The 12,321-nt window shown below is 42.3% G+C and overlaps 1 protein-coding gene across 1 annotated transcript in view; it reads left to right on the top strand.

Moving 5' to 3' along the window:
- LOC119888931 (protein diaphanous homolog 1-like) overlaps nt 1–12,321 on the top strand; it is a 97,339-nt gene that overhangs the window by 49,786 nt on the left and 35,232 nt on the right. Inside the window, 5 exon segments of the mRNA XM_038699733.1 lie at nt 502–566; nt 1,899–2,078; nt 4,073–4,597; nt 5,994–6,108; nt 6,261–6,269. Of these exon segments, the coding sequence (XP_038555661.1) occupies nt 502–566; nt 1,899–2,078; nt 4,073–4,597; nt 5,994–6,108; nt 6,261–6,269 (894 nt within the window).

Raw genomic sequence — 12,321 nt, 5'->3', positions numbered from 1 at the left:
GGTACCCTGTTGGTCAGCTCATGTCCTTCTCACTTTTACAGTGTTATTTGGTCTGTTTTTAAGGGGTGGATATAAGACTTTGAAACAAAGTGGTGTGAGATGTATTTCACATAGAGAGAAATTAATGTGCTCCCTCCTCCTCTTTTGCACCTGCACACAGTCAGACAAAGTTGTATGTATTGGAGGCTTAAAAGGTAATGATGTGTAGAAGCAGCGTGCAACAGATGGCATCCTTTTAATAATGAGATGCCTCTGCTATCGTCTCACAGATCTTGACTTTGAGTAGTGTGACAAGGGAAAATATGGAAGCACAAAGGACTCTTGCTCTGTGTGTATGCTTCTGTTTGTGAATGTATGTGTGCACACAGCATGTGCCAGACGGAAGGGTGCGATTTTCACGGCCAGAAGTGTACGGATGCGTTGTCTGAAATCCTCATCTTATCCACCACCTTTTTCCCTCTTTCTCTTTTCCTTTGTCTGTCCCTCTTTGTTTGTCCACAGACAACATGGTGGACCAGACCAAGGTGGAAGCCAGCAATGCCAAGGCAAATGAACTGGAGAAGAAGGTGATATACTCACCAGTTAATTCACATCACAACAACAGCCTGCCGTGAAGACATATTTACATGTCAACCCAGAAGCACACAAGCTGTTACAATCATATAGACACAAAAGAAAATCAGACATTGTAAAAGCTAACATTTGCCCCTCACACATAGACACATTGGGATTGTAATGAAATTCTGTGCGACTAGCGTCTGGCTGACATGGGATGACAAAAGAGAACAAGGAAAGGAACAGAGGTTGACTAAGAGAATGAGCACACACATGGCTGACAGACACATACTAATACAGGCTAAATCAAAAAACACAAGCTACACACACACACATTCACACAAGGGGGTAAATGTGGTGTGCTGCTACCCTGATGTTTCTGTCCTAGTGACAGGATAATTGCAAAGAGGGAGCTGAAACTAGCCTTCATTCAGGCTCTCATAAAGACACACACTCTCACATGGGATCATATCCATTTAAAGCACACACATCCACACAAGCACACATTACATGAACACACTTGGATTAATTTTTGTTGACCACACACACCATAGTGCTAGTGGTGTATGATGGGGTAATTGCAGGCAGTCTCTTTGGCAGGAATTAGGCATGAGGCTGACAGGACTGACAGCGAGAGTAACGGATCTGCTGTCGGCAAATTAAACAGCCATGTGTGTTTATGTGTTCATGGATTCATCTGTTTAAATACTCTCATACTGTTTGTCAAATGTCCTAGAAGAAAATTTATGAAAATGAGAAAAATAAAAATTGGGGGTAAAATGTTTTTCTCTTTTTTTTTTTTTTTTTTTTTTTTAAAAGACATGAAAGCTTTAAAATGGAAGTGAGCTCATACAAGTGCACTGAAGCATTCTAACTCAATAATTGACACTAATTTGCAGTGCAAATTATACAATGCAACTAAAAGCACTAGACTGCAGGAAATGCTTCTACAGGTCTTTGGGATACAGAAACTGAAAGGGATGGAGACTAAAAGCTTGTGCACGCAAACACACCTTGCCCCACATTTCACTGGAGAACACTGATGTTTTGGTACCTTCAGAGTTGATATTTACTTGGTTTACTTTTTTGTTTTTTTTTTTTACTTTTTTCAGTCATAAAATTTTATTTTTTATAAAATTATGTAGTAGTGCCCCTTCTGAATTACAGAAGCACCACACAGCACAGCATCCGTTATATATTAATATTACACAGCCAACATGAATCCTTGTTTGAAATTGACAATCACACAAATATTGTTAAGTCACCAAAAAAGGCTACCCAGCACTTTTTAGGATTGTGTAACCGAGTCTGTCCCTCTCTGTGACCCATTACATGTGTATTAGCTGGATGCAGAGCTGACGGCACGCCACGAGTTGCAGGTGGAGCTGAAGAAACTGGAGGGTGACTATGAGCAGAAGCTGCAGGACTTGAGCCAAGAAAAGGAACAGCTGGCCACTTCTAAGCTGGACCGAGAAAAGGAGAACCAGGGACTACAACAACAGCTAAGCGCTCTGAAACAGCAGGTACACACAAACACATACACACACCCACCTGTCTATGTGGGGCTCAATGCCTTTTTAATTTAAATAACTCAAAATCTAAATGAAAGCTGGTTGCGATTTTATTTTTACTGTGGAATATTGAGCCAATAGGCTAAATGGAATAAGTTCTCTCAGTAGGTTTACGTGAATTAATCATAAGGTAAATGCCTGAATTTACTGAATTAAACATAAGTTGAACACTGTATGACACATCCAGAAATATATGTGGCGAGCTGACCCGCTCAAATAGTTCACTCAGTATTTCTAACATTGCTTCATGCCATTGTCCGTATAAAAGAACCAAAACGTTATGACAGAATCGATTAAGATTGCGTCTTGGAATAACATACACACAAAACAGAAACTTCTGCTAAAGCTGAAAGAAGTAAAATATTTTGAGGCTTAGAGAAATACAATATTGGAGAAGTCTAAGTACCAAAAAGTTGTCTAACATCTATCCATGCCCACACAAACACAGAAGCCCCCTGGCCTTAAATGATTTTGCCAACTGCTAGCATGGCACAAAAAGAGGAAAAAAACTAAAAGGATATTGTGGGAAGAAGCCAAATCCTTTAGAGATTAAGAAACCCAATAAAAACATGGGAAGTGGGGGAATAGGAGTATAAAGACTGACTAAAGGGAGAAGAAAGAAGAAGAAATGGAAGGGATGGAGATGGGACAGACTGAATTTTTTAAGGCCAAGATACACAGGCAGGGTGGTGTGCGTGTGTGTACACTCATACAGTAGGGAGGCAAAGATGAGGATTGTTTAGCTGTCAGTGTCCTGCTGCCACACCAGCTGGACTCTGCCTCACAGTGACACCCAAACTCACTAACACACCAAGTGACCCAGAACAGTTTGCCTCTGTGCATGTGTGCGCATAACCACATGAAGATGTTCCTGTGTGTGTGTGTGTGTGTCTGTCAGTAAGAGAACTACGGCTTCCAAAATGAGCCTCATCCAAAGTGGCCGATGCCAGCGGAGTCATCTTCTCACCACGCAAAAGCCCAAACACACACACTAACACACAGACACATGCATATGCACACACAGTTGTCCAACGCACAACAGCATCAGCAGCCAGGCATCTAACAAGCTTCTCATACTAAGATGGCTCACTTTCTCTGTGTTTGAGGCACTGCCCATCGAAGATTTCTTCACATGTAGAGATCTCTCACTGTCCTTCCGTGTGATGCTGTGCCCAACTCTTCATCTGCTGCCTCACTAAGAAAGCTTGCCTCTGAGGCCCTTCATGTCTGTTACTGTCTGTCTTCTTTTCAAAGTCCGAGAAAACAACACAAACAATTTGTTACGCTGCATACGACACTCTTTCACACATATACATGCACTCTATTTACACTTTACTCATAAGAACACGTACAGTAAATACACTTCTCTATACTTGTGCGCTTTAAATCACATACAGTACATTCCCATTTAAGCCCTTCAAATCGCCTTCTCTCATAGGCCTGTATTAGCTAGCGAACTTTAATGACTTGGACAATTTTCTAAAGAATCGCTGATGTAAATACTAGAATTAGTATTTCAGTGTTGAAATAAAACAATTTAAATAAAAAAGTTTGTCCTCCTCTTTAAAACTTCTTCTTTTGAATTCCTCTGTGGACTTAATTCCCCCCTGCTATGTTTTTCTCTCTGCGCCTTGTTGTCCATTCTCTCCCCATCTTTCTCAACTCAATCCTCCCCAGGCTTTAATCCCTTTCTGTCACTCTTTCCCCTCTTTTGTTCTGCCTTTTTCCCCCCATTCAAATCTAATCACTCTGTTGGCATCGCTGTTCATTGGAAATGATGGAAATTGGCACATCTTTACAAAATTAATGTCAGTTCAAAGAATAAACAATATAGAGTCAAGACACATTCATATGATAAATTACTGTATATGGTTTTTAAAAATACAGTAGTATGTCGATTGGTTGATTAATCAATACTTATGATAACATGTCTCACTTCCCTGCAGATTGAAAAGCTGTCTAAAGATCTGGAAGAGGCCAAGACTAAAGTTGTCACAGTTACTGTTCCTGTGCCAACACCTGGTTTGCCCCCTCCACCACCTGCCCCTCCTCTCCCTGGCCAGAATGCAGGTATGGTCCCCCCTCCTCCACCTCCGCCCCCACCACTACCAGGCCATGCAGGTATGCCCATTCCCCCACCACCTCCTTTACCGGGTAATGCCTGTATTCCGCCTCCTCCTCCCCCACCTCCTTTACCAGGCATGCCAGGACCGCCACCACCCCCGCCCCTCCCTGGCATGCCAGGACCGCCACCCCCTCCACCCTTACCTGGGATGGGACCACCACCCCCGCCACCGCCACCTGGGGGTCCTGGTTTCCCTCCTCCACCACCAGGCCCAGGCATGCCTCCACCTCCACCATTTGGCATGGGGGGCTGGGGTCCCCCTGCCCCACCTTCTCTGCCATTTGGGCTCCAGCCTAAGAAGGAGTTCAAGCCTGAGGTCCAGCTGAAGAGAGCCAACTGGAGCAAGGTCAGTCCAAGATAGTTTAATATATTATCAATACTCAAAGCGATTGCAAAATTGTCAGTTATTTATCTGGGGGAAAAAGGAAATTCACATTTATGTCTACATTCTTTGATTCATTAAATGATATAAAAGTTATTTTAAAGTTTATATGTGTTTTTCTGTGCTAGCTCAGGGTGTGCCTTTTATATGTGCAACAGTGTGAGAGAAATGTGAAATGGAGCTTTAACAGTGAGATTCTGACCTAAAGTGACTTGCATGCATACGTGTATCTCATGACTATGTGCTTCATGTTCTTCTCCTCCCTCTCATCTGTGATGGTTAAAACATCAAAACAGCCCTCTGTCTTTCTTTAGCCTAAAGCTACTGTTTAATGGCTTCAGCAGACTTCATCAGCATTTAGTTTCTCTCTCTCTCTCTCTCTCTCTCTCTCTCTCTCTCTCTCTCTCTCTCTCTCTCTCTCTCTCTCTCTCTCTCTCTCTCTCTCTCTCTCTCTCTCTCTCTCTCTCTCTCTCTCTCTCTCTCTCTCTGGCTGGTGAGTGTTTGACAAGGATGTCACAGAAATTGCTTTTTAATAAGCCTTCTTCTTTTAACTGCGCCACTGAAAGATAATTAAATTGCTGCTAGAAAGGACAGTATTCTTTTGTAATTTAAATTAACTTTTTTTCTGGCTTGCTCATCCTCATTTTGTGTGCTCTCTTGCTTTCTTTCTTGCTCCTTCAGCTCATGCCCATATCACATTTCCTTTCCCTACTCTGTCTTTTCCGTCCTACGCCCCCATCCCCGAGGCTTTGTCCATAATGAAAGGACTGATATCTGTAAATTTACTAACACTGTTTTCTCACTCACTCTCTCGGTTTCACTTTCTCTTTGTCTCTTTTCCTTTGATGAGAGCGCTCAGAAAGTGAAGGAAAAACATGCAAACTTAATTGTGACTTGTGACCAGAACGGAGAGAGGGGACCTGAGGAAGGCTGAAGCAAGAAAGAGTAGGGGGAGGAAAAGAGGTGCAACCCTCTGTATTTCTTTGCATTTCTGTGTCTGAAGCTCAAGACACTTTGTGGTAGAATCAGTTTGTGAAGAGTAGAGAAAATGACTACTTGTTTTCTCCTGTTCCTTTCCTCTTTGTGCCTGCCTTTCTTCCTTCCTTCACCATTCTCCCCTCTCTCTGCTATCATACCCCTGCCTCTTCCTTTTACAGCCCTGCTGTTTCTTTTGTCCTGTCGACTTTTTTATCCGATCATCTCATTGTTTGCCAGGTGCACAGATGACCATTTTTGGAAAATTGAGTCAATTTGATGATATAGTTATCTAACGGATACAATACATCTCTCTCTCTATCGCTCTCCTTCATTTTGTCTCCCATCTACTCTCTCTGTACATATTGGCATTTCTTTCTCTTAGATTGGGCCTGAGGACCTCTCTGAGAACAGTTTCTGGACCAAGGCAAAAGAGGACAAATATGAGAACAATGAGCTCTTTGCCAAACTCACCCTGGCCTTCTCCTCGCAGACAAAGAGTGAGTGTGTGGCTTGTGTGTTTTTACTACTGCTGTTATCATGTTGTGTTTCACAATAATGAGCAATGTCTCTCTCTGTGTCTCATATCTCCTGCATCCCTCCTCTCCCTCCCCGACTTGCCTTTTCAATCCTCCTGCTTGGCTTCCATCAGCCACTAAAGGTAAGAATATCACGCACACACTTACATTTTGTCCTTTTTTCACATATCATCCCCAGCCTTTCTCACCCTTCCCTTCCTCTGCTTGGAGGACATGCTGCACATTTACATTATTCAGCAACGCTGTGTCAAAACAACATCTCACAAGTTCATGAATAAACCACCCACACCTGTGTTTGTATATGTGTTCATCCTTCTCAGTGTGCCCATGACTTGTTGTGCAGAGACAGAGCACTCACTACCGGGTGAGATGAATTGGGACTTGGGGACAGAGGGAGAGATGGACAAATGGAGGAGGGTAGAGGGAGGGATAAGGAGAAGGTCACTGATGTCCTTTGACTAGCCACCTGCTGTCCTGGCACAAAGCGCTGACACACGGGTGGACGCTCACACGTGCACACCTGTCCACTCCTATCACCTTGTCCCAGTGTCACCGAGCCTTCTGCTCTAACTCCTCCATATTCATATCATAACCGGGACACCAGGAAATCGCAGACGGACAGTGTGTGCGTGTGGGTGTGTATATAATTCCATCTGACCTTCAGATTCAGTCTCGGTACACATACACACACAGACTCTTGCTCATGTCATATACATAAACAGAAGTGCGCATGCACACATGGCTGATGCTGTTGATGTCAGTTAAATGTCAGTGTTGGCAGCTGTCCCATCTGCATTCACCTGTATGACAAGTCCTAACGTCCGCCTGTCACTCGTTGATTTGACCCCCCCATCCCCTTGGCCTGTGCACCCACTCTACTTTTTATTGGGTGAGACAGCCGCCTGTTCCGGTTGATGTCTAATAACCTTTTCTGAGAGCTGACCATAAAGACACCGTGGCCTTTTCATAGCCCCACACCTGTCTCCCTGTATGGGGGGGTGTGTGTGTGTGTGTGTGTGTGAGAGAGAGAGAGAGAGGGATAGAGAGACACACCAGGTCCAGTGTTTTTATCACTCTGTATATGTTTGCTGATTTTTGATAAGTTTTGTAGTTAGGAAGAAACAGTTCTTTAAAAGAGGATTGGAATTTCATTGAGCTCTTGTGTTTTTGTGAGTGTGCATATGTGGTTTAATCCACACTGTCTATGGAGTATGTTCATGAAGGTGTGTCTGTAGCTGCGCATGCACACACGCCCAATAAGCAACCGGTTCTGGTTATGCAGATTGACCCTTCACCCCTCGTCCTTCTTTCTCTTGCTTATACACACAGCTCAAGGCCTAATGCATTCCTCCTGACCTATCTTCCCTATCCTTCTTCTTCACCCTCACCTCTTTGAGACTGGCTTCACTCTTCCTCATCCTCCTGTTCTTCCTCCTTCTTCTCCTCTTATGCCTTCCATTACTCAGTACCCAGCAAAGCAGATTGACACCACACCAAGCCACCACTGACCCTTCCTGACCCTTCGTCCTCCTCGCCATCAGCGCAGCTGGCTTTGCATGCATACAGACACCCACATAGACGTGCAGGGGGGTAGTGCGCTTAAGGCAGGGTCAGGGGTGTGACCTCTGATGCTTGGTGGAAGAGCAGAGAGCTGATGGTGGGAGACACGGTCTCTGGCTGCCCATGGCTCTCCTGGACACAATTCCACAGTCTGACACAAACACACTACATACTATATATTTTATCTTTTGCTCTTTATCGATGCAGTTAAATCTATTTTCAGTCTTTATATCTCTACCTATGTATTCATCTCTGTCTGTTCTCTGTCCCATTGAAAATGAGTCAGTAGTTTAGCTGAGGCCAGTTATCCTTCATGCTAGTGTTCTCTCTCTCTGCTGAGCATGTCAGAAGTTAACGAGACAAATCCTGAAGATAATTAAAAACCTTTATTTTTTGTCTTAGTTGAAGTAATATTACTATTGTCAGGTTAGATGGATTTTTGCCAAAACAAGAGCAGATCCTGTGAAATCCTCCTTAAGAAAGCATCCCCATAAACAGAAGCTGTTATCCCCCACTGAGCATCAATTCTCTGCTAGTTAGTTTATATATTTGTAATGAATCTATTAGCATCTATAGCAAATATATCATAGAGAATTCCTAAGTCAATGTTTTGGATTTTATTCCAGTCTGGCATTCTTCAGTCACATTTCCCTCAATGACAAATATTGAAGTTGATGGTAAGTAGGGGTGGTCTTTTTGTTTATCCTAAGCACCACCTTTTGTAAAGGAAATATGTGATGATATATTCTTAATAGTAATTCTTAAGACTGTGAGCTGCATTTTTTTATGTTACTTTGAATGTGGTTGAACTGATGCCCAATCTGAGGTAATAGGAAGCTATTGCACTGTACATTTGTTCAGCTTGATGTGATACATAATTCTAGTTCCATCCAGAGTATCCACTAGAGTTTATTAGTATGTAACTAGCCAAATACTACTGCAATATTTGTAGTGGAGACATGATACTGTTACACTGCCATCTTCTTCCTGTTTATATTCCTGTCAGACATGTGGAGAAGACAATATAAGTTTTTTTTCTATTGTGATTTGGGAGGGTTTGTAATCAATTGTAAACAGGCAAGTTGTATAGATGAGCATGTAAGCAGTTAGTGTAGTGTATAAGGTTTCAGACAGGAAGCTTATACCCAGATTCTCCGAAGCCAAAGATTCTCATATGCTCACAAAGTAATTGTGTCTGTTGTGTCTACTTTTTAGTATTTTTTCTCTATTTTTCATAGTAATAATGGCAATGATAACGGGTGAACAGAATCCAAACAGAGGTTGACATTTGTATGCATAGTTATCCAAGTGCAGGAGGACAGTGACAAGGCTAGAATTCGTACTCTGTTCATCTAATATGGGTATATATATCCTGAACTGTCCTTTTCTCACTTTTTCATCTGTGTTTGATAGCAGGTGCCTTTTTGAAGTCGACACCTCAGATAGCCCAATTAGCAAAAGAATGAGAGGGAGAGAGAGAGCAAGAGATGGGGAGAGAGGAGGAGGAGGTGGTGGGTGGAAAAAAAAAGAAGAGTGAGCAGAGGGAAAGGCTGGGCTATAGGGAGCGGCGGTGATTAATTTGATTCGGGAGAGAAAAGGGCCAGGAGCATATATGATTATTAATCCTCATAATTTGAGGATCATTTTCATATCCCAGTTCTCCAGCCTTTATACCCTTCCCACTTTTGTGTCTCAGTCTATTGCTGTGTTTCTGTAGTCTGTTGTAGTACAGCGACCTCATTTACCTTTTTCTTCACATAGAACAGCACCTTCCTGTATCACATCTGCTTCCTGTAAAATACAGACAAGTTTATTGCAGATGAATGCATGTTTGTCAGTGCAAGGGTGTCTGTATGCTAGTGTATATGCTCGAGAGTGGGTGGGGAAGCTCAGCCACATTTACAAACAATTTTAATAACCTAGCCTTTTGATGTCCCTGTGTTCTGAAGAAATCAATTTCCTTCTCTGTAGGTATATATGTTTGTGTGTATGTATATATGTGCGCGTGTATTTGTTTTAATGAACCACCAATCAGCAAGAAAGTGCCGTGTGTGCGTGTGTGTGAACGCGTGCGCTCGTTCACCTAGGGTCTCTCTTGGGTTGTAAACCAATCAGTTAAACTGGGATGAGATATCTAATGCATTAGCAATAAAAGACCAAGTGGCATGGAGAATTATGGTGCAGTGTTGTTGATTAGGTCATTACATATACTGCTAAACAGAGTTCACAACATTTGGTGACTTGTTATTGTTACAGTGCACTGGCTCAAGGTCATTGTCAGTCAAAGAAAAATGTCCATGCTAATGAAGTAACTCAAGCTAACACACACTCCTTGCACCGTGTGTGTGTGTTTGTGTGTTAACAGAACAGCAGACTGATTGCTGGACTGTTACAAAAATGTCAGCTGTGTGATAATTGTTACTGTAGATTTATCCTGGCCATTAGTAAGGCACAGTTAATGGACAATTCTTCATGTGAATCAATAATGTAGTTTGGTGTCTTAACTGTATGACTGCTTATTAGGGTTATTGTAATGGTATTTTTTATACAGAGCCAGAGGAAGAGGGGTTATAGTCGGTGAAAAAATTAAGATTTACAATATAATACTTGGATATGGAAATAAGATTCATTGGATTATATTCACAGAAAGTATGAAACATATTACATGTGTACATTAAAAGTAAATGGACACATTTCATTTACTTAACCGGACCCTCTTGGACCTCAGACCCACCCACATCAGTCTCTCAAATCCTGTGGGAAACACTGAGTAACAAGCACATTTTGACTATTTCATTTATGCAATGCTAAAAAAAAGGCAAAATAAATGGAAAAAATGTGAATGTACTTCTTTGCTGTACTTTGGTGTTCTGTATTCGGCAAATTTTCTGTTTCGGCTTCAGCCAAGAATTTTCATTTTGGTGCATCCCTACATAAAAGATTGGGGAAGAACTGCAGAAATGACCAAGTGACATCATTGTGACATGCTTTCAAGTGGCTTTGTTGTCCCTCATCAACTGTCTGAAAGCTCCACCTCTTCTCTTATGTCTTCATTGACTCTTGTCTTGTATTATTAATGACTGACAAAAAAATCTGTAAATTTACAACTTTAATCTGAGGCTTTTCTCAGAATATTACCCACCTCCCCAAGCTCCATAATTTATTTATGTTTACCTGCAATGGCCCTACAAACCTGCCTACAAACGTTGTCTGATTATACGTGATAGCCACGCAGTCACTGCTTCAGATTTGACAGGCCTGATAAATTACTAGCAAGTTTTTGTTGAAAATGACCACAGGTGAGAAAGGGGAAGACCCTGCTTTTCACTTCAATGGGCAGATGTTTCCTTTCTTCCCTCCCTCCCTCCGTCTCCTCCTCCTCCATCCCAGTTTCATAATCCCCCACAACCCACTTCTAGAAGATGTTTGTTTTCCACTGTTGGAGCCTGGTGTGTGTGTGTGTGTGTGTGTGTGTGTGTGTGTGTGCGCGTGTGCGCGTATTTTTGTGTGCATGATTGTGTATAATTAGGGAGCATTTTAGATAACAGTTTATGGGATGTGTAGACTCAGAGACACTTTCTCCTGAGACTCTTTAAAATATGTACTATTAAATCACTTAGATGACTAACTGAGGAATGGGCCCAATGTATTAAGCCATAAGAGTGTTTGCGCACACGTGTACAATTGTGCAAAATTCGTATTGGTTTTGATAAGCTTGTGTGTAAGTTATGTGTGTGTGTTTGGGCTTGTGTAGCCCACAGTAGCAGGCCTTGTTAATAAATCATGCAGTGTTCAGGCTGGGGCTGTAGAAAGAGAAGCAGGTTAATGCAAGGGTCACTAATGCTGTAGAAAGAGCTGGGGAAAATATCACACTATTCTTTCATGCTATTCTCTCTTATTTGTTCCATTTTTGGATGCAGCCATTTCTTCACTTATATCTGTAATACCTATTTTCTCTCCCTACCTTTTTTTGCCAACAACAAATTACCACACGATTGGATAACTATGGGTCTGTGTAAAGCAGTGTCTGTGAGACACATAAATCTAAAAAGCACCTATAGCCCATATATAGACTAGCTTTTCAATATGCAGGTTTAACCTGTAAATGAAAAGATTTGATGTTTACAGGTTGTGTTGTGTGTTTGTGTGCGCTTTTAAGTGTTTATGTGTGCCGGCGCTTAAGTTTAAATCCTAACTATACCTCCTAAGCCTTCAACAGTAGCGGTGCATTAGGTTGGCTTTGCTTGCTCTCTAAGCCTCGGTGTGTATTCTCAGTGCGGCAATAGCAAGCGTTCCCGCATTCACCATCTCTTTATGGTTGAGGAACAGCCACAAAATGCCGCTCATTCATCAGGCCTTATCAGGTTCAAACACATCTGTGTGTGCTCACATTGCTCTAACTGCCAAATGCAACAGCTCACTTGCATGCACAAGCAGAAGCATACACACGTAGGCGCGCTCACACACACGCTTTTGTCCCACTCATTCTCTTCATTCCAACCTTCTCTCCATCCCTCCCTCGTTATATCTCTCTCCTCTGTTTTACATGCAAATGAGCTAAGTGAGCATGTGTGTACTCATGCCGGAGCATTACCGCTCTGTGTGCCTAATCTC

This window comes from Micropterus salmoides, unplaced genomic scaffold (assembly GCF_014851395.1).
Source record: "Micropterus salmoides isolate LMB-PRFRI ecotype aquatic unplaced genomic scaffold, ASM1485139v1 Ms_hic_scaffold_5, whole genome shotgun sequence".
NCBI lineage: Eukaryota > Metazoa > Chordata > Actinopteri > Centrarchiformes > Centrarchidae > Micropterus > Micropterus salmoides.
This window is presented reverse-complemented; position numbering and strand designations above follow the sequence as displayed.